The sequence below is a fragment of the Plectropomus leopardus genome, chromosome 8, assembly GCF_008729295.1.
Source record: "Plectropomus leopardus isolate mb chromosome 8, YSFRI_Pleo_2.0, whole genome shotgun sequence".
Classification (NCBI taxonomy): domain Eukaryota; kingdom Metazoa; phylum Chordata; class Actinopteri; order Perciformes; family Serranidae; genus Plectropomus; species Plectropomus leopardus.
The window spans coordinates 26,384,474-26,408,198 of NC_056470.1; the positions used below are offsets into that span (position 1 = coordinate 26,384,474).

A 23,725-nucleotide genomic window follows, 5' to 3' on the forward strand; every position below is an offset into this window, starting at 1 on the left:
AAAACACAACAACCCCGGCAAGCCATTTTTATCTCGTTTGCAACGTTCAAGACTATTTGAAAGTTAATTCACGATTAGAAAATTATGTCTTGGTTCCAAGAGAAAAAAACATTTGTTTTAAGCCTTGAAATAAAAAAAAGAAATTTATTTCCTTGAAGCAGAGGTAGCTGTCATATTTATAAAAAAAAAAAAACAATATTTTTTTGCCAGAGGGGTAAAGTTTTTCTAGTAAAACCTGGCACACCAACTTGAAACATCACATATGAAGCTGCGTTACATAAAAAAACAACCAAAGTTCAGCATGCGCTGCTTTTGAATAATATTTTATGGTGGAAACTCGTCACAGTTACAGGCCTGGTGCGCAGTAGTGGTGCCTTACTGAAGGTCTTCCAGCTTTCTTGTCACTCACTCTCCCGTCAGTGGTTCATTTGGCAGATTGTTTGTTTTATTGAGGTTTATTAACTAATAGAGTGTCTGGGAGACGGAGCGCCCCCATGTCGACCGCACAGCAGCCCTGCCTCCACCTCTGTAACCCCAGACTCTGAGGGGGAAATCAGAGACTTTAACTGGCTGACTGCTTCCTAATCTGGCACACCAAATGTACATTTGCTCTGCCTTGGGAATAAGACGAGCTAAGACATATAATTTGGTTGCGGTCAACTTTGTGGCGTCCCCCTGGCCTAGCGGGGTACGACAATAATGACAGGTTGGCTGACCAGACCTTGACATAAGGTCTGGCTCTCATCAGGGTTGCGGTAATAAAGGGGATCCAGAAGCACTGAGCTAATCAGCCGCTACCCAAACCGAGCTCTCAAACTTAACAGCCACTGAAACCGAGCAACCACCTCACCAGTCTGCTCTGCAGGCGTAGCCTCTAACTCGATTACTATGTTTGTCTTCCTGACAATGAAAATATGTCGTATCCAACTTGCTGAAGCTTCCATTATAAACCCAGGTTACTGCAAAGTAAACACTGGATTGGTATAACCAGGTTTGTACTGTACCCAGAAACTATTAATGACACTTTGGTTAAATAGGTGAATAAAATGAAGGCCTGTCTACCGTAATGGTCGGTGTCAGACTTGCACCTGACTGACTTTATAGTAAACGTTCCGTGATTGTCAATGAATGTGTGATTCTGCATGGCTAAACACAATCCGTACGCATTTATCTAAACCTGTGCTTTGACTCTACTTCACCTGCAGGCCCCATCTGATGGGAAACTGCCCTTCAGAACGGTTCAATATGCCTGAGTGGCTGAATGATTTTTACTCAACTTAAGTCAACTGAGGCAAACACTGATAAATGCCAGTGGAAGGTTAGGTCGGGTGTGTGAGTTAATCCCCAACGGGAAGCAGTGGAGGAACTGACCCAAGGGCTAATAGAAGGTGTGCGTCTGACTGCATGGCTGAGAAACAGAGAGGAACAGGGAGAGCTGTTGCACTGTGTCCAGTGACGAAGATGAGGAGAAGGAGGAGGAGGAAGAGAAGCCAAAGCAGATGCAGGGACTGAGAGGTTACTGGAGCAGCAGCAGCAGCAGCAGAGGGGAAAGCACAGTGGGTGGTAGCCTTTTGTCCTTGTATGTCACAGACCAAGAGAGAAGGCTCAGGTATGCAGCTACTGTAACAAGTCCTGTACTTTCAGCTTGTGTTTTATCACAATAAACCTCATTCCAAACGTTAATTAAATTTGCTGTTGGAAAATTGAGTGCTGAGTTTATCACTTGTGGTTTTACAATTTCTCATTTAAAAGCCATTATTTCTTGCCCTTGGTAGTTGTATTGGGGTGAGATGACTCACCTACACAAGTCTTTCCATCGCTGTGCAGGACGAACTTCATGTGGCACGAACACTTAGGGCCGTGGTCCGTCTCCTCGCAGATGTGCTGGCAACCCCCGTTACCATAGTTGCACGTCACTATCAAAGAGCACACAGTTAATATAGTAGTAGCAGCAGTAAAAGTAGCAGTAATATAGACTCTGTTTCTCTGGGCTGTAAGATCTATGGCATAAATATGTCTCTGACAACATTCATTCCTTCAGAGGACTTCAAGGAGACTTCCAGAGCGTAAAGCTTCCTTTTGCAGAGTTCCTAAAAATGACTGGATTAACAAAGTCACAGCTCAGTCTGAATGATTTAAACAGTATGGAAAGACATGTTGTAAACTGTCTCACACTTCTGTAGAGACACATCAGAAAAACACAGTTCAATATGATTAGAGCACGGCAAACACAGCTCAGTCCCCAGAAGAACATGCTGGCACTGTGCGTTTTTGCAAACCATGGATCCGGATCATAAGTGACTTCCTTGTAAATTTACATCTTCTGAACGAAAATAATTTCTTATAATAAACTGGTATTTGTTTTTTACTATTTATTCTTGTGAGTTTTATCTTTTATTTGTGTATTATTTTAATACTTTAGACATTACAATGAGAAATGCATCAGTTATGCACTTAGTTATGTCAAAAAGCAGAACTCTTCTGTTTCTTTTTACCTAAATATGCCAGAAATGCTCTTTGTTTTGTATGATACGTTCCACACTGGAAATGTGCACAGTTGTGTGCACATTTCCACTGTAGCGTACATACGTCAACATCTCACTGAACTTTCGATTTATGGTGTGACACCTTGGCAAGACTGCCTCCAAGCTGCCGACAATACAGACCACTGTCAGAGACCCAAAAAAACCCCAGTTGTTATTTAGCAAGACACTGACACCATTTTCAAACATCGAAACTGGGTACTATAAGCTTAAACAAAATCTTTTCCTAACAGTAATCAAGAGATTTTTGTGCATACACATAACCACACATTAACCACCGCATTTATCAATTATGTTTCAACATATCAGCTACATAATAACTAAAAATGTTACATATTCGTGGTTTAGAGAAACGTTCAATGCCAACATTTGTTCCGCCAGTGTGTTGGCCAACAAATGGGACCTCTATACACCTTGCAACATTTTTGTCAATTGTTAAAAACTGGGCTTAGACTGAGGTAGAAATCTGTGGACAATGATCTGAAGAAGGGAATGCATTTATTTGCATATTCACCACCTCAACTGGTGAGCCATTTTAATAAGATTTATCACTATCATTGCTTTAATAATTCATTACTCCCCAGACTCAAATTGGCATTGGAGTTACACATTATTAAACTATTCGAGGGCCAGTGAAGTGGCCTCAAGCAAGAGGCCAAACTTACTCACTCATTTTAAGTCAGAAGGTGTGATTTCATTTTGAGGCATTTAATTAATTCTGCAGGATGGAAAAAACTTCAAGCAACCATTTTTTTAAATAATGATATTCTGCATGAACACAATACAAGACTTGTGTCAGTTACACATAGGGCTGCAAAATACTGGGAATATTCAAGATGGAATGAACAGGAATTTCTGGGATTATAATGGAAACATAGGGGTTATGTGCTCAGGCTGCATTTACCATGTCATATCCAGACAGAAACAAATATTTACGCAGATATCTAATAGAAATAAAAATGAAATTAACAATTTAGTTGAGTTGCACTTATTATTTAAATGTCCCTGAAATTCCCAAGCTCAATTTACCTTGGAAAAATTCTGGAAATTTAGAAAAGCCCTTGCAACCCTAGGCAACATATTCTTCAACAAAATATGCCATAAGTCCTTGTATTGCCTTTCTAGTGTGCATTTACCCCCACCAAATAAGTTCCCTATTAAAAAAAGTATGATTTTATATTGAAATTGTGATTTGAAAAACAACAAATTTTCCCAAAATTCACAAGCTTAACTCCCCTAGAAAAAGGTCTCCAATTTTACAGACCCTTTGCAGCCCTTGGCATTTTTTTCCCAGAACCTGTCATAAGACTTAGTTTTGGTTTTTAAATGTGTGTTTCCCCTTTCAAATAAGTTCACTGTGAAAAGGTTACATTTTTATATTAAGATTTTGGAAAATATAGCAAACGAAAACAACCCTCTGCAACACTTGTTGCACATAATATATTTGTATGTCTACAAATCTTTAAGTGCAAATACATTTATTTGCAGGGGGACGAAGGGAGCATTAACTCTGGCACTTCTGACACACCTGTGATGACAGAGTGAAAAAGAGCACCAACGAGCCGAGGCTTCCACCGCCATCCTGTCTGCACCCTACCATCCCAGCGCCTCTTGCCCTTATCCTGGGCTGTCACAGAAAAAAAAACTATAGAATAACACTTCTCCAATCCTTATCCAAACACAGACAAATCCCCCATCAGCCCTGGCCCCAGCTCTGACAGGATGATCTCCGTTGCACAGCAACAGGAAGTGTGCGCTGTCCATCAGAGCCGTCCCCTTCGAGTAACCTCCACACTTGCCCTGGTTGTGTAAATGATCGCTCCTTATTTGATAAACATGTTTTTCTTTACGAGGACTATTCGGAAGATTAGTCACGGCTCTGGTAATGTAACTTAAATGTCAGTAGCCGACTTTAAATCTGTTGGAAGGCATTTGTGGAATGAGTGCAATTATCCATCATCGGCAGGTTTCCAACCCCAATCACCTTTTCATGAGGAGCCTATAAATCCTTCCTCTGGTGTGTTTCCCTGTGTGTGTGTGTGTGTGTGTGTGTGTGTGTGTGTGTGTGTGTGTGTGTGTGTGTGTGTGTGTGTGTGTGTATTTCAGAGGGGAACTATGCTTCAGGTTGACATGACTTACATTTGCAGTCCTTCATGTTACGCGTGAGCTGGAATCCAGGTCGACACTCGCAGGAGATGCCACCCTTCTGTGTTTCCCTGCAGATGTGTGCACAGCCGTGATTCTTGTCCATGCAGGTGGGTCCCTCTTTTGCACCTTCTGATTGTACTGTAAAAGAAAAGGCAAGACCAGGAGAGAGTTAATCTCTTAAAGAAGTATTTCACTGCTGGAAAGATGGCCTTTTAATAAAACTAGGACGTTTATGCAGTGGAGAGTTGCAAATACTTTTAAAACTGGTGCTACATAACCAGAGAAAACAGAGAAAAAGGACTGTGGCATTCGCTTTTGATCAAGAGCAAGAAAACTATCAACTACCAGAATGCACTGTGCCGTGCCGGACCAATGCACCTTTCCGCTGGTGGGTGACATAATGCAATCTCATCCATTTGACACAATGGTGGCTAGCTAAGAACAAAGCATCTCTAATTACAAATAACCCTTTGAAACCTGTCTCTTGATCTGCCTCTATACTTTTTGTGTCCGCTGTGGTGGCATGGGTGGCGGGCAATAAGAAAATGCAAAAGCACATTCTGTATTTCTAGCGAACAACCCAAGAGCCAGTGCAACTCCAGCGCACCAAATGATATGTTTCGTGTCATCCGAAGGAGATCTAGGCACTGCACTGGTTAGATGGAGGGAAATTTACCATAGTTCATTTACACATACTACTCACATCGTTATGATACAAAGCTGGTTGAAAGTCAGCAAAGAATCCCTTTAACTGCCTGACAGATTACACACATTTTCAAAGCCAAACACCATTCAGAAAACTCAGGTTTTAACTTTGATGTCACAGAGCTGGTATGAGGAGTGAAAAATGCTCAAATGCCTTTCACGCCTCCTGACCCTGAGTCACATATATGCCTACTTGCTGGTGACTGACATGCCCAGTACCCCTTTGACAAAGATTCAAGCACTTGTTAGGACATGCTCACTCGGCTCAGGCTATAAAAAAGGAGGCAGCCTACAGAAAGGATAAAACTCCCAGCAGGAGCTGATCCTGTAGACCTGTAATTTTAATTGAGGTAATCCCCCCATAAAGAAAAGAAAGGAGGGACACTCTGAGAAAAAAAACTCCTTGGTTAAATTCTCCCAGCAGACACTGAGATCAAAGGGGATTGCATGAAATGAGGGGGTCAGTGATCATGAGTCATCAGGCTTGAATCACTTCAGTAAGACCTCTAAAATGAAGACAATGAAAAAAATCAAAAGCTTTACTTAACATGGCTCGCAGAAGCTTCATAATGCCTGTGTGATGCATAAATGTTTCACGAAGAGGTACGACACACACCTAGCGTGCACTTCCATGACTCATGAATTATTACACAAATGGACCCTCGGCTGCAATAATCCTGCTGCCTTCCTTTGCGGGGAGAAGACTGATATTTGACTTATTCGTTGTGAAACTCCGCCACCACCACAGACGCAGTGACAAACCCCGGCTCTCTGGCTCATTAAAAACCAAACAGATCTCTCTCCGTATCCTTCTCTTCTTGCAAATGGGGAGGCAGTGAGCAAGAGGACATCTCCATTAATGTCTCATTAAATCTGCTGTCGCAATGAAGGGTGTTTGGAGGTCTAACTTTCTTAATTAGCCAACTTTTTTTTTGCTATAAATGTAAGCATTTGCATATGTGCGTGGAAGTGTCAACACCTAGTAAAGCTCATATAACCTTGCACACTCTTCCTCTAAAGTCCAAACGTGTCAGTCTTGAAGAGCATGGGCTGTCATATAGTTTCTACGTACCTGCCCCGAGGGCTATGAGGAGAAAACAATCTCAGCTCGACAGAACCGGGTTTTCACATCATTCTGTGCTTAATTACTTATTTATGTACTTAAACTCCTGCCACTATAACCTCCTTTAATTATGCCCTCTTGTTTTCCATATGTTTTGCCAAGAACCTGCCCTTCTATGTATTTCCACTCGTGGCTAAAATCTATTCTGAGTCCTTCTTTAGTTCAAGGAGCTGACGACACTGAGTGTGATAGACAATTCTGACCTCCTGGTTAAATACTTTCCATCACTCTAGGTCTGTCAACAAGTGTCACAAGGTCATACAATCCTCTCAGACTTTCCTGTCTGAGCTCTTGTCGTGGTTGCAGATGGGGTGAACTATCAGACACTAACTGCAGCGACAGCCCTCCCTGCCTCAGAAAGACTGAACAAACACTGGGGCCAGCGCTTTAGCTCTGAAGGCAGAAATTAAAAAGGCACAGCAGGACTGAGTGAAGTGACCATGAATGAGCATCAACAGAGCAGCTGCTGTAAAAGCGCTGAAAATTTCACAGCGAGTCATGTGGATATTTAAGTAGGATGTGGAATTCAATGGTCCCTTTCCTTGGCTTTGTGTCGATCTGGAGCAAGAAACAGACATCTATGAACTTAACAGAGGATTGAATTTCCAACTAAGTAACCCCAAAAGACCAAAGATTACTTACTATGGTTGTATTATGCATCCCAAAACTCACTTCACTCCCCCTGTATTTTTATGCAGCCCCTTTCCCCCTGAATGCTAACAGAACCATCCATCAATAACATGTCTGACTGGGGCCAGAACCTGGGCCTTCGTCTCTCCGAGGACCAATAAAAGCCAAAGTGTTGACACAATGGCCCTTTTCTCTGGGCCGGGTTCAGCTATCATCCAGCGTGTGCAGTTCTCTCTAACTGGCTGCCAAAGGCCTCCAGTTTTTATCATTACTAAATGATGGGAAGCAGAAAGAAAAACATCCCTTCATAAGGAGGTGGACAGGAAAGAGAAGGAGAAAGAAACGTTAGATAATATGAGCCACGATCCACTAAAACAATCTGCTGACCCATAAAATATAACTCTATATGTAGAAACTAATAAAAACTATCACAGTTCACTTTATAGGCAGAGAACTGGACAGGAAACAGAGTCCAAAGTCTACAGAGTGAATGACCAGACTGGATGTGGGTTTTCACACAGCTTAACACGGACAGGCGTCATCGAAACTACTGCACTTGTGGTAAAAAGGGAACACTGTCTGCAATTAACCAAGAAAACAAGTGGGAGTGCTACCTCTGTAAAACAGCCACAATTGTATCCTCACAAGGACAGGTCATGACCTCTGTACCAACTCTGAGAGGTGATGCTGCTGCAAGAAGCCAGTAAATCCCTTTTTGTCCTATACGCCCAATAATGGACTGTGTGTTAAAGGAAAAGTTCAACATTTTCGGGAAGTAATTGCTTTCTTGCTGAGAGTTTTAAAAAAATTAATATCAACACCACTCTGATGGCCAATTTATCTTAGCATAAAGATTTTGTTTAATCCAAAAACAACCTTGCAATTAAAAATTAAAACTTGTTTTTACACAAATTCTTTTGTACAGATAAACAAACAAGATGTAACATGTTAATTAGTAAAATTAGTTATTTATTTCTTGACCTTCATATTTACTGTACAGACTTCAGCTCAGCGTCTCAGCTAACTCTCTGCTGATGCATTTTAATGTTCTGCTTTTTATTCCATATTTTCAATTTCAGTAGCTTTAATACAACACTATGCACACTACACATTTAACACATTACGGGGTTACTGCATCAAACTGCGCCCCCCAACGCCCCCCTTTATACTGCCTGCTCCAGGCAGAAATGTTTCAACGCTATCATTGCCTCACCGTTCTGTATAAAAGTTATGAACATAAAAAGGGGTGACAGAGTTGTTCTACTTTTAAGCTAGCAGTGAAGGTAGTAACAGAGGCAGCAGAATGAAATGGATGTAATGTTAAGATTTTTTTTGTGTGCAACCCACAGCCAGGAGATTAAAAAAATAAATAAATAAAACTCAGCTAGAAGAACAGTTGCCAAAAATGTCCAAAACTTTAAAAGACAATGAGGGCCAGGAGCTTCTCACACTCCGTGCAGAGGGCGAGATCAATTGCAGTATAACTGTTTAATGGTAAATGATTCTTATTGCCATGTTATGTCATTGTTATCGTTCATAAATCTCTGCGTTTATATTATATGTCACGCCAAAGGCAAATGCTGTTGTGTTACACATGCCTCTTTTGCTTCCACAATGCCGGCATGCTGTCTAAAATTACATACTGGCCGCTGTTGTTTGGGCAGGATCGACTGTTGTGTGACAGGAACAGTACATGATTGTTGTTGCATGTCACCATGTTATGCAACTGCAATTTTTTTGAAAGCGTTGCCCAACATCTATGTTACGTGTCACATTAGATGCTGATGCTTTTGTGTTTTATGTCACGCCTGCATGATATCTAAAATCTCATATCGGAGTGGCATTATGCTGACATTTTTTGGCTCTGTGTAAAAAAGCAAAGATGGCGTAATGACAGGTCTTGGGGCAACACTGTGTGATCTCTGGGGCTGTAGAAAGCTACGAGTTGCATGGTAACTACTGACACCTCACAAGTGTTGAAGGAATTACTTTCTGTCATCTATGCTAGCGCTGTTAGCTAAATTTAGCCATTTTGGTGGACAACTCAGCTGTGTTTTTCCTGTGCATCACTCAATCATATGCTGGCTCCCTTAATTGGCTCAGATATCTAACTATGAGAACCGCTGCTTTGAAGGATCCAAATATCCAAGTATCATATGATTATATTTACAGTAATTGCATTTGTAGTGCATATAATTGCATGCCAAGAGTGATGTGATGCATTTTTTTGGTATATTATCAAAATAATCATTAAAGCGCCTGAAAACTTGGCTTGAAATCTGAAGTATTTCTTTGAGGCATAAACACAACTAAATAAGCAACAATCAAAGTTAAGTACTTTGGTTATTATTATTATTTATTAAAAGCTGAACAGTCAGAAACAGTTAGATGCAGACTGCTAAAAGCTCACTTTTCCTGTTCTTTCCTGAAAAAACAACAGCATGAACTTTTCGGGATAAAGTGACCACAGTAAAGTCTTTTTCGATCTGTTGAAGCAGAATCAATCTGTGTCTGTCACTGACTCGGTGGAACTTCAGCTTAATATGTGAGGTCTGCCGCAGCCCCTGCAGGACATTGAATTAAGTGCAGGTCACATCAAAAAGCCACCTCTGAAAAATAGCAGGTCAGGACAACAAGAGGAAAAAAAGCAAAGGTACATAAGGATTTACTGACGATGGCGACCCCTGTGGGCCAGTCAGTCTAAATTGATACCTGTGTGGAGAGATTGATTGGAGCTCAAATCACTTTCTCGGCCAGTGGCTGCCAATTTAAACTCCATCCCTTGTGAGCAACGAATGAACAAGCTGTTTCTCTCAGAAATATCAGACCAGCTATTAGCTCAAAGAATCTACTGGAGACATATTTTCTTCGGTAGTAAAACATCTGTATCATGGACACAAGAGCTCCAGGCTGCTGCCCACCAAGAAAACAAACAGCAGTAAACTCTACAGCAGGGTTTCAACATCACATGTGGGACTGTGCAAAAGAAGAAAAGTTGGGTGCTCCAGCTAAGATGTCGATGAACAAGATCCTTGAACAAAAGATCCAAGGCGGCCACAAGTTCTTCACCACAGTGCTGCAAGCTCTCTTAAACCTGAGAAGCATGTCGTGGAGAGACTGAAACAATGAGGCTGAAGTAGCGGAAGGCATGCCAAGGGTTTATAGTCTGCTCTGAGTGCAGTGAAAAGAGGGCTCATGGTCCACGCTGAGCCGCTGTCATACGTCTCAGAGGGGAGACGGTCCCCTCTTTGCTCGACGCTGGCTGGAGAACATTAAGCAGCTAGTAGTGTTGGTTGGTTACAAACTGAAAAGAAGGGGCCTAAGCATGGAGCCACCACACTATTAAAGCAACATTCCTTCCTCTTAGATAATGGGCCCTTAAAAGTTTTAATAGGAGGATAAAAATGTCAACGCATGAAAGGGAGAATGGGAAAGGAGCTGAACCGGATTGGGTTGGGCTGAGCTGCGACGCAGATGGTCAGACGGAGCAACGGGGCAGTCAGCCGGTCAAGGAAGTAACTCTTCCTCTCTGACTCCATTCATAGAGAGCAGACAGAATCCACCCAAGTGCTACTGTTTGGTCTGCTGTGCGAGCGCCGATTTTCTGCAGCTCCCCAAGGCCTTGTTGAGGCTGCTCATTTCACTCCCTTTTTCTCAGAGACGAGCCACTGAAAGCATAAACGACCGCAGAGTGGAAAAGACAACACAGAGCATTCTGGACGGATAGATGTCACTGCCAAAATTATTAGTATATTGTGCTCCTGAGATTGAAACAAAGCCCATGCAGCTACCATTAAGCTCCAACACACAGCAAGATTAGTTTTCTAATCAGCTGAAACTGGTTTTGTGTTAAAGGGATAGTTCTGTTTGGCTTTTTTTTTTAAGTGGGGCAGTATGAGGTATTTATCCATAGACAGTATATCACATCAGGCTGGAGTCTGGTATTTTCACTGCTTCATCTTAATGTCAGACCATGATTTCCAACAAAAAGAAAAGCTTTTATACTGTTCTCTTCAAAACCAGACTCCATTGAGAAAAACAGTGATTTAATATTGCTGAAAACAGGAGCTGCTGGTCTACCACTTCCTCAGTTGGTTAATCTCTTTGTGTTATAGAGTGGCTTTGGCGTATAAAAGTGTAAGTTCAGACTAACCAAAGTCATGCAATAACACTAACTAACTAACTGATCAAGGCAGTGGTAGACCAGCACTCTACTGCTCAGTGAGCTAATATTGCTGGTTTTGTCAAAGGAGTCTGGTGGATTTGGATTTGGGGAACTTAAGCCATTAATGGCTTTCTCATTGGAACAGGCTTTCTGACGGAAAGGTAAAACAGCGAAATACTTTCAATATAGCGTACACTTAAACTGGTATTTATTGTTTTTTTAGGTAGGAGGTTTTTTAGGTAGCTAAAATACATTCTGCTGCTAACTACAGTCCCCAGCACAATACTGGTTAACTTCTTTGTCAAACTGGGTGCATGCCAACTGACATCTCCTGTATGTAATCCACTGGCTATAGATAAATACACTCACACACACCCCAATTCAAAAACTCCAATCTATCCCTTTAAGAGTTAGTACTTGAGGTAAAATAGACAGTATGGCAGTTGAAAACTTGCATTAATGTATGTGTATGCATTGACACAGGTGAAATTTGCATAATGTATGCAGGTTGCAAGTGAATTTGTGTGCGTCTGCCCATCTGTGTCACACACAGTTGTGCAGCACCTGCTGGGGACGTGCCACTCTCGCCTTCATTCCTCCTCTCATTCTATCAAGGTCACCTCACTGTGCAGTCCCAGAGGAGCCAGGCATCCTCCCAACAGCAGAGCCAACACAGCAGCAGCACAGCACAGCAGAGCCTTCTTTAATAAAGACATACAAAAGATATGAGATACAGTATGTTATTACACAGTCACATTCTTTCCAAAAATCAAAGGGGAGAGGCAGCTGAAGAAGGCATCTGTCTCCACAGAGCTCAGTCTGGCCCTCTGGTTAAAGCCATGACAGCCAAGTGTTAGTGGAAAAACCCCACTGGCACTCAGGCAGTCCGCAGCAGCATGCTGGGCCGGCCAGCTTAGAGATGGCCTTCAACAAACCCACGAGCAAAAGGGATGCCCGTCTCAAATGAGGTATGGAGTATTCAGTGGCAAGGCAGCCAACATTTGCTAAAGCCTGAGCCACTGATGTATATTTGTTCAAGGGTGGGGGAGACGGAGTGGGGGGGGGGATGGGCTTGGTAAAGTCTGGACAAAGAAGGAAGATAAGGGACGACAACGTAGAGACAGAGAGACAAAAAGAACAAATGTGGGGTGGACCAACAAAGACAAGAGTGACAAGAAAGTGTCCTGTATGTCTCTGCTGCGGGACTTACGGGAGAGACTTAATAGGTAGCAATGGGAGCACGAGGCGTTCCCTTCGCTCCACTTCCCTAGAATAGGAAAAGAGCCTGGTTATACGGTTGGGCTGCAGAGCAATGGAGCAGCGACTTTTGCACTTGTAAAAACAGTTCTGTGGCCAATGCACAGACAGGCAGGCAGGCCTGCTGAGAACCAACGGGGGGAACATGTAAGAACCGTGTCGGCGTACACAGTGGGACATCCACACAGCAACACACGAATGCACATAAAAACCCATGAAATCTCCTTTTGCACTTAAAAATAGTTATATATTTTCAGTTTTCAGCACTAAACATTGCATCATTGGAATGATGGAAACTGGCCCTTAAGCAGCACATTACTTCATGAAATTAAAATGTGCAAACAGTCTGCTAAATGGATATTACACTCTAAGAAAAATAGGCTATTTTATCCATTTACGATAAGAACAAAACATCAATAAAACAGGGTTCAGCGACCCCATGCCTGATTTCATACGGGAGGAATGTAATGGCTGGAGAGCAAAACTAACTGAGAATATGATGCGAACATTTATTATGGATTTGATCACATTTATTGGAAAATTCCTCGCACTGCTGCAGCTCTGGCCAGCACAGAGAACACATATCCTGAAGTCAACATGCCACGGTCTGCATCTAAATGCCATAACAAAACGTGTCCGAATGTGCCTCCAGCAGGATTAAATTGAAAATGACTTGTGAGTTGTGTGCGTTTCATGTGTGTACGATTGTGTCCATCATGTCCATTGTGTTGAATCTGAGAGAGAGAGAGAGAGAGAGAGACAGGGACAGAAGGGATTGGCTGCAAAAAGGGTAACAACCCCTTTGGGAAGCTAATGAAAGCTGTAAACACAGGAAGAGGTTTTCATTGACAAAGTAAACATTTCCTGGAACGATAAGTCCTACTGTAAAGAAAAAGAGCAACGCATATATCCACAGTCAGGTGACTGATAGAAAACAACAATTTTTTGAGGAAACTGTTTTCTAGTATGGTAAAATAAGTATCCTGCTTTGGTGACCATGAACACAAAGTTGATCTTTCTTTTATGTTTGTCAGACTTCTGTTTAAAAAGTGATACCAGACATATTTTTAACAATAGAGTTTCATCCTGACAGCAAACCTTGCTTACCGTTAATCATCAGTATGTTAATCTTCGTTGTATGGCTGCACCATAGGATGTATATAAAGATGGATGGCATGTCTCCACTTCCTCCAACAGTACAAGGAGTAAAAGGAGGCAAAATTTCCCAGATACAGCCACTGCTATCTTGCTCTGGTGGTATCAGAGGTGAAGCCAGAATATGCATGATAGAAATCTCCACTGTACTACGTTCCTGCCCAATAACATCCGTCCAACCAATCACAAGCAGCACCACTGACTGTGAGGACACTGATTGGCACACACAGCTGTAACTCATGGTGCCAAAGCCCATTTTTATAGCATCAGACAACTTATTTAAATCAAACTTAAACATCAGGGTGACAAGAACTACCTAAAATGACAACAACCATCTTTGGAAAAAAATGTGGTTTCTCAGTGGCCCATGAAGCCAAAAACTGCTACATAAAAAATTACCCAGATGATCAAAACTGCTTTTATATCCCTGGGCCCGTAAAGCAAGTGATCAAGACTTCCACCTTTCGAGCTGGCTACTTCCACTTTAGCCCTCTGCTAACTTGATGGGGATAAAATTATTTTAATTTTGCAGCTCTGCTCGACTGTTAAAATACTATTGGAGCAAACAAATCAAATTCTGATAGTTAAGCGTATGGCATGGCATGGTTGGGTGCTCTTCTGTTTAGGCGACTCGTGGTTTGAGGCTCTGTCTGTTGTTTGACTTGTGATTTTACGTGAGACTCATGGGTGTGAATGCCTTTTCATGTCGTTGTCATGTTCCTCCTTACCGAAGGCAATTTTCTGTCACATGTGACAGACAATAAAGTTTTTTTAAACCTTGGAAACAAGTCATTTCACAGGAGTTATGGTGCTAAAAATGTAAATGTAATACATTTTTTACATTTAAAAGTAATGTGTAAATGTATACAGTGATTTACAGATGTTTCTTTTGCAATGTAAGTCTATGGAAAAAAAAGCCTATTGAGGCTCTATGGCATCATGGACTTTAATGTTTTAATTTCATTGTTTGGCCAAAACAAAACTTGTCTTTAAAGCCTGGCACATATCCTGGGGGCCTGGAGCTGTCATGTCATCCATCTTTATATTCAGTCTGTGGGTTGTGGACTTGAGTGCAGTTGCCCATCAACCGATTTCTTCCAGCAGTGAAAGGTGACAGTAAAACCTCGGGGGCTCATGTAATCAAAAGTTCTCCCCACAATGAGCTTCAGATGCCGTAATGTAACCATCATGCTGGTGTGAACTTTTAGACTCCTTGCTGCTAGTCAGCAGCTTTGCACACAATGCCAGTCACGCTTGCGCCATATTGATTGGCAGAGTGACAGAAGTTTGATCCAGAGGACTCAACTTCTTGTTAAAAGTTGCATTTTTTAAACTCTGCAGAGCTGATGATTAAATTTTCAAATCATATAATCAAACTGTGTATTTTAAGCTCAAGATAGTAGGACTGATTACACATATGACTTAAATAACAGCCCATCAGTGCACACTTAAGGTAATTGCCACACCGCATATTCAGAAACGTGTAGGACTGAAATTATGGATGTGTGGGTTGACTGGGCCTGAAATTCCAATGTGCTGGGTCCCGTCTCACGCACATACAGTCTAGCACGTCCCCGTTATCCTCTTATATAAAAGAGACAATAAATCAAATGCAAAGCAGTGGAACCCTCCTTGACCTAAATGGCATTCCTATCAACCACTAAGCACCTTGGCTGGCCTTTCAAAGGCTTTATTTCTTGACTGGGAGAAATGTTTGGGGAGAATAAATTAACTGTTACATTTTGGCCAGCCAGATGATGGAGCCTTCATTTGGCCGAAGTTATTCCTGCTCAGGGGGGCAGGGGCAGGTCTAATAAGAGACAGGCCAGCGGCAGCCTTGTCATTAGCTGAGAGGCTGGCAGACCCCTGCTGCCTAATTGGCACAGGCTCACTGCTAACAAGGGCTTCCTACCAGCAAGGGAAACAGACTGTTAGCCACATACACTGCAGTGACCAGCTCTCCACTGTCCTCAGAAAGACTCACAGAAGTTGCCCAGGGAACACCTGACCCATTAATGAAAGAAATGGAAAGCTGATGTCTTTTTAATGAGAACAATAAAGCTCATGAGCAAACTGCACCCCAGGCTTCGCTCTTTAAGAGGAGCCTTCGCAGAAAAGGATGGAGGGTTCCACTAAAACCGACTTGGCTGGGAGATTAGATCGGTTTTAATTTTCTCAATGATTTTTTTCCCACTTGTGCGTAATTTTTTCGGTAAGCGAGGAAAGTGATATTTGCAGCAGTTCTGCAGGGTTATTGTCCAATAACTCGGCAAGCCACTTCCTCACTACTTCCATTTTCCCTTCAGTCACACACTGTTGTAATAAGAGCAGTAATAATAAGCAGATGAGTGGTTGTTCTGTCTGTTAGTCTTTCAAAAATAATGAAACAATGACGGAGCGGCTATCCGATGAGTGAAGGAAGTTTGTAGATTTATGGCAGCTTTAATCTCTTGATCCAAATGGGTCTCATCTGGAAGCAATAAAGACAAACTTAATATGAAAATGGAAGATTAACAGGAACTGAGGGCATTTATCGAGAAAGAAAGACGAGAGAGGAGGTAAAGGAGAGACGGGGGGGCGCTTGGTGAGACTGGATCGGTGCTCCAGTCTGACAGATATAGTAGTAGTGCTTTGAAACACATGATCCAGCTTTTCACTCCACTCAAATAACACCGCGTTTATGAAATGTAAACATTGACAGTTCACTGGGCCAGACTGATCTCATAAACCAGACTTCCAAGATCCTCGGTTCACCATCCAGGGGACATCACAGCCTAATGACTCCCAGCACGAGCAGTCGCCTTACAAAAGAGGAGGTCAGTGATGAAGAGTCACTCGCAGCACTACTGTACATGCAGTCAGGGCTTTCTGAATGACAAGTGCTGCAAACCTCAGCAACCAAAACTATCTACAACGCAGTCCTGGTCCAAACCTGCAGAGCCGAGGAATCTGTAGACAGCTGGATAATTACTCATCGAATAAATGTGTTTCGTGATAACAGCTGTTCATTTTCTCTGATGTTGCTTTTGTGATCTATGGAGGAATCAACCAAACAAAGAACAGAGGCAGGGCGCGCTGTGCAACATGTACGGTGTGACAAACAACAAGCATAGCAACAGCACAACACGAAACAGCACAGGGATCAAAATCAAGGATAGAGTCACAATCTCAATGACCTAAATCTACTGCAGCAAAACATGCCTACTTTTAAAGTTGACCTGAAATTATCATATCTATTTGCTAGAAAATCTGTGGTATTAGTGGTCTTGTGCAGTTACCTAAACTGAAAAATTATTACTTTTATTTTTCTAATTCTTCTGCTGTGATAGTGCTGCCGCCCCCGCATTAGTGTTTTCCAGGTGGAGTACATTTTTGGTGATTTGTGATATTGGGCTACTATATAAATAAAAAACAGACTTTCCAGGCATTGATTGCCTTCTTCTTTTTACTTTCTTCCTCTGAAATGTTTATTTTCTTTTTTATTTGGAACTTCCATTACAGAAACTTGTCTTGGACACTTCTTAGCATTTTCCATCACAGCTACGGCCACACTCCTCGATGCTGCCTGTTGCTATGGTCTCTCCTCCCGTCTTGCCCACTCTCGCTTTGGCTGGTTGACGTAAATGCAAGGCAAAATAATGTACAGCTCAAAATTTCAGCACCTTTGAATAGATAGCACTTTGACATGTGATGCTACAACTCACTGTGTCAATACAGCAACACAATTAACAGAAAAGGCCTCAGGTATTTCATGTCATTTTTAATTTGTTCTTAAAAATGAACAAGTTTGTTTCCCGTTAATGGGTGTTGGGCTATCTAAAGCAAAACTAATTGAAACTGACAGACAGCAGTTAGCTCACACTATGTGGGCTTGTTAAAAAAAAGAGGGAAATAATGTTTTGTATCATTCCTAAGATTTTGAGACACTCCAGTCGATCACTCATCACAGAAACTGACATTGTGTCTCCAAGCAACCCCAGTGCAAAGCTGTCAATCAACTGTTGCCATGGGAAACGCCCACCCAGAGGCCTGCTCTTAGACACTGTATCCACAACTATGTCCAGAAACTCCCTTGTAAAAAAGGAAAAGCACAATGTGGAATCATCATTGTTTAAAAGAATTTTAGGTTGGCCTTCAGTGCATGCATGATTATAAGATTCATTGGGAAGAAAACTCTAAGTGAAGCTAATTTTGTCTTTGTACTTCTATCAAAAATGTCTTTGGCACTGGGAATGGAAAGACTGAAACTATTCAACAGGTTTTGTGAAAAATACTGCAAAACTGAACAAAAACACTCTCACATTACCACAGCTGAGTGATACACACAGCAACTGTAGCACAGTTCTTATTTAAAAGCTACAACTACAAGCTCAAGTTGATGAACTGATCTTTTTAATGCTATAAAATATATTGTTTTATGCAATCTTAAGAAAACTAGAATGGATTTTAAAGACTGCAGCCACTGTGCTGTTGTTTTATAGGCTTGTAAAATGCTGCACTGTCTGCTACAAGATGCATAATAGAGATATTTTCCTGACAGCTTGCTGTGCTTAAGATACAGCTATGACGTTATAAATGTATGCATGTCTGCAGCGCTCCAGTGTCTGATGAGTAAGCCTCAGAGCAGGTTGGCTCTGTACCTTCTGCTGTCACGTCTCCATCCCACAGGAATGCTCTATAAACAAGAGGTGTGTCTGCCCCAGGCTACACCTTTAATTGTTTTCTCTGCTCAAAGTCCCCCAAAGGCCACTCTCATACCACTGATACCTTAAAATGCTGCCAAGCACTAGATTGGTTCAATTTGAAAGGGTGGGAGGAAAACAGAAAGAGATTTATCCCCCTTCTTCTTCTTCTTTTTTCTCCCCCCTCAGACTGGAGACACCCACCTTTGCTCACCTTTCATTTAGGCCTGTTAGGGCCGATCCCACTCTCAGTTTAAATCTGCACAACTCATCACATTATTCAAAACTACCTGGACCTGAACATTAGCATGTTACATACGAATTCGACTGCATCATCCTCCAGACATTGCACAAAGTAATGAGCTTTCACCACATTTCGTAATATCCAACATGTGTCCTGGTATTTTCCATAAATCATCAATGTGTGTGTTTGTGTGCATGATTAACCTTTAGGACGTTGGATACAGGTGTGCTGGTTGTCACTCAGGAGGAAGCCTTCTCTGCACCGGCACTCGTAGCTGCCCATCATGTTGACACAAATCTGTTGGCATCCGCCGTTGCCTTCTGAGCACTCATCCACATCTGCCGGGAGACAGACGCACACAGCGAAATTAATAAGATCACTTCAAGATGGAACAAATGCTGCACAGATTATCGTTTGTCTGAAGGTTGTCTGGGATCAAATCATGACCCGTTTAATGGGCGAGTCGCTGTAAATCATAATTGAACAGAGACTGTGGGAACACACACATATTTAGAGGTATAATTACATAGTATGTAGAGCAAAAGTGATTGTTTATATGAAGGAGTTTCTGATCCAACTGTGCTTCTAAATTGTATAAATTTGGGGGATTTTAAAGCAGTATTTTGTGTATTTTAAATATAGATTTTTGTAATGCAATGTGCTCAGTGGTGGAGGAAGAACTCAGATCCTTTTACTTATTAGTAACAGCAGCAATAGAAAAGTATTTTGTTGTAAGCATGGGTGTAGATTTCAGTTAAAGATTAAAAGCATAAAAGAACCAGAGGGTTCTTACTTTACCAAAAAGAGATGTACACTATACATTAATGCAGAAAAGGCACAAATGATGCAAAAAGGAAATGCTGGAAATCAAGTGTATGATGCTCAAATTTCTGTCAGTGGGCTCCCAAAACTCTGTTTTATATGTGCCCCGAACACCTCTTTTAAGTATTAGCAACACAATGTACTGTAAGTACCAAAATGGCCTTTTAGTGAGTTTTATACTATTATATCTTATATTACAGCATTTTTTTAAATAATGAATTAATATGTAAGCTTAATTTAACATTGCATCACCAAACCAATTTGGTGATGCAAATGCAAGTCAGTCTGGAAACTATCACTTCGCTTTTTCAGTCTATAAGGGGCGTTGTCAGCAGCTATAGAATAAAATGTCTCCTGATGCAATTAGATAAACTTAAAACCAATGAGTGCATGACGCATCTGTTGTAGCGCTGAGCGACAGAGAGATGTAAACACACTACAGCGTGCAGAGATGAGCTTTGCCACTTTGCCATCGGAATTTGAAAATAGTGTTTCATAGAAAGTTCATCAGCTGCAGATGGGTACCGTTGATTAGCAAATGTGCAGTATGACCACTGACAATTTTTATACCACGGGATACCATGAAGCTGGTGTGAAGCCGCAACCTTAACCTGAAGCCATCTTGGTTAGTTTTGAAAATGCTTCAAAGGTGCTTCTCTTTACTAAACTTTGTTTATGCTGACGATAACCTTAACACTAGCACAGGGGTACGCGGGCAAAAAATGAGGTCATCAAGTATTTTCTGTAACGTGTACAGGCTGCACAAGTTGTCAGTCATCATCTGAAACATGCCCCATTTTAGAAAAAACAGTTGTAATAACTGGGAAATTTGTTTTAAAGGGAGGAAGACCAGGCGAATCTGCCAGAGCAAATGAAACATGATCTTGCAGATTTGTGTGGTTCCCAGGCAATAAAATCTCTAGTTAGTGACCAAATGTCTCAAATAAATGTAGTGGAGTAAAAAGTATAGTTTGTATAGCATAGTATAAGTATAGTTGTCTGAAATGCTGTGCAGTAGAAGTATAGGCACGGCATATTGGAATGGAAATACTTAAAGTACCTCACAAGTCCTTAAAATTTGTACTTAAGAACAGCACCTGATGAGTAAATGTACTTAAATTCCAACACTGAAGATGGTAGAATTCATAAAAATGTGTTTAACACTGAAAATAAACAAATAGAAAATACTGTACCACTATACGACTGAAAAAAATTGAGGTTTACCTTCTGGTATTTTGGTTATTTTTCATTTAAATGTTTTAGAAAATGATTTTAGAAATATTCACATCCATAAATAAACAGGTAAAACAACCACAGCGGTGGTGCTTTGAGTGCATATGTCATCCAAAAAACAAACAAGAGCCACAAAAACGGTGTTTGGATATTATAAAAAGCCGGAGGAGCTTGTCTTAAGCTGTTTGAGGAGGCCGTGTCTGTCTTAATGGTTATCTGACATGGCAGCACACAGAGTTGCACTGAAAACCTCCAACTGTGCAGTACTAAGCCATAAAAATGCACATGCAGCACAATCTCCTGGTAAGTGGGAAACCTGATCCACCTGGGCCAGAGTACCTGCTGATGACGAGTGTCTGTCAGCCCCATGACGGGAGGAATGCAAGGAGAGGGAGGGAGGGAGGAGGTGGCGGGGACAAGGAGGGAAAGGAAAAGTAGAGATGGAAAGAGGAGATGAGACATGTGGAGGGGGGAGCAGGAGGGTAACAAGCAACCTTGTGAATCCACCTCAAGTGCACACAAAGGCAGAGCATTCACAAAGGTGTCGCCGGAGGCCTCGTCCTGCCACGGGGCAAGAAAGGAAAACTGACCACAAATGAGAGTTGCTGACTTCATTTCCACCGAAAATGAATTCTGCACTTCCAGCTGTTCTCCCCTAATGGCAGCAAACTACTTTTTTCCAACTCATTTTGTTACTCGACGAAAAAACAAGTGAATGGCGGTGGAGCATCTATAAATCTTTCGACATATTCGTTTATTTTCAACATGAAAGATTTTGTTGTTTTGGTGCTGCTTTTTTTATTTGTCTGGCACGCTGCAGAGCTTAGCGGCCCCGGCCTCCCCTGTGCGTGACTGCACTGCGGCTCTGGAGGTGACTCTTCCCCCGGAGACCTGGGCTCTGTCCCTCACTACCGACCACACTGGAACCTTATCCATCCCTCTGCTCGATGCATCAATAATCTGCTGTATACACAAGGCTTTTTTTTAATAAACCGTCATGCGAAACTAATTTACTGTCTATTTGTCCAGTCTGAGAAGGCCTCTAGATTAAGTTTCCTTTCTGGGGAATTCTCAGCCCGGCAGAGTAAGAAATTAAACTTCACTCTGTCCTCTTCTTTCTTCTTTTTCCACCCAGAAATGCAGGGACGTGGATCCTCCAAACGCATAAACACACACAGACTGTGCTCTGAAAGTGGCACCTGGCAAGACCGAAACCTCTGGGGTTGATAAATAGGTCAGTGGCAGGTAGCACTCATGACCCTCGCCGGCTTGCCAAGTCTGCTGTCCTGCTCTCACATTCCATCAGCAAAAGTGTCTCGTTCCGCGAAAAACTATGTGTCATGTCAGTTGAGGTCGTAGGGAAAAGCACCACTCTGCAGCTAGGTGAAGCAGAGAACTCAGTAAAGTTAACATTTGGACTTTAAGTCAGAATAAAGGAGGACAGTTTAAGAAAGAAAAAAAAAGAGCTGGGCATGCTTTCATTCATCTGTGTGGCTGCCTTGGTGTTGACTGTGTGTTCTCATCTTCACATCAATTTAAAAAAAAAATGGCAGCAACAGAAGAGAGGACCTTTGAGCTGACGGGAGCTGCCAACAACCTACAGCTGCACCTTTACAGATAAACTGTTAGCAGGCACCAAAAAACTCATACAGGAAAACATCCTAACACAAACACACAGGGTGGTTCTCTCTCTCTTTCACACACACAAAAACTCAAACAAGAAAATGCTTTACAAATACAACAGTCCTCGGTGCATGCACCAAATGCCCATGAGAAATGCAACCAGCCTCAGACGGCCCGAGGGAATTCTCTTTCCATACCCTCAGCGCATCAATGAAGGTTTCATTTCCTGATTCCTTCATCCCTCCAAATGAGGCGTCGCCTGTCAGTAGATCTCTCCTGTTTAAATAGCTCCCATAATTGCCTGTGTTGTGTGCTGGGCAAGGCTGGCGTCCAAAGCAAATATTTCCAAGCGGAAAGGGGTTCTGGCATGGCCAGGAGAAGTGCTCATGTTATTTGGACTTAAAACATTTTTTAAAAATTCTCTGGAGAGAATGGAAAAAAAGGTCTTAATCAAGTTAAAAGGGCTGCCTCACTTCTGAAAAATGAGACTCGTCTCCGCTCTATCCTCGCTTCACTCGAGGAGACGAAGGGAAAAGGAAGGTTCAAACGGAGAGAGATTAAGAGATTGGTTGTGTTTGCGGAGGCCATGTCCGCTGGTTTCTCAGATAGCCTTGACTGTATATATAACATTTGGCCTTGCGCAGAGCTTTAGAGCCATGTAAACATGGTGGTTGCCTTACAGAAACTCCTGAACTCTTATTTTGGAGAAACTCTTTTGCTTCTTTTTTTAAGGTTCAGCAACTTTGGGGGCATTTATTGGTGACCCAGAGGTTGTTTTTTTGTTTTACAACTACTGCTATGTGTCATCAAAGCTGTCCATGCATCCATCCCGCTGCCTGGCTTCTGTCTGCATCAGACAGAACCGTCTCTGTGGTCTAGACAGACCCGAGACAAGGAGGTGAGTGGACGGACACTGGCCTCTTTGGGCATTTCATTTACAGGAGTTAAGGAGGCACACACTCTTTAATAAGGCAGCAAATCGGAGCCATGTGCTGCGACAGGCAGCAAAACAGCTGGTGGACTGCAGGAGCCGACCGTGTTGCTCCGGTGGAAGCTCAACAGGCACCAGCTTGGCTCGACTGTGCCACTCCTTCCTCACTGACGCTCGTACACACACAGCCAGCTCCAATTAAAGCAAGATCCTTTCTTATTTTAAACGGGATTACAGGATTTCCTCTTTTCTCCGTCGCTTCTGGAGTTCAGTGACACGGCACATTTCTTCGCCTGCTTGAATGAGCAGCGACCAACGCGCCAGGTTTGAACCCAGTCGCCTGAGAGGACAACAGATGCCGAAACTGGCTTTGTGTTAACAAACATCCAGCCTCGCTCTGACACACGTCAGCTGAGGTTGTATAAATTGATATGTAGCAGGAAGTCCGGATCTTTCATCTGCAG

The 23,725-nt window shown here is 42.2% G+C and overlaps 1 protein-coding gene across 2 annotated transcripts in view; it reads right to left on the minus strand.

Annotated features, from left to right (window-relative positions):
* scube3 (signal peptide, CUB domain, EGF-like 3) overlaps positions 1 to 23,725 on the minus strand; it is a 106,141-nt gene that overhangs the window by 44,114 nt on the left and 38,302 nt on the right. For both annotated transcript variants that reach the window (XM_042491617.1, XM_042491616.1), the window contains exons 4-6: positions 18,856 to 18,990; positions 4,683 to 4,829; positions 1,800 to 1,916 (exon numbers count right to left, since the gene is read on the minus strand). In XM_042491617.1, the coding sequence (XP_042347551.1) occupies positions 1,800 to 1,916; positions 4,683 to 4,829; positions 18,856 to 18,990 (399 nt within the window). The remainder of the gene's footprint in view (positions 1 to 1,799; positions 1,917 to 4,682; positions 4,830 to 18,855; positions 18,991 to 23,725) is intronic.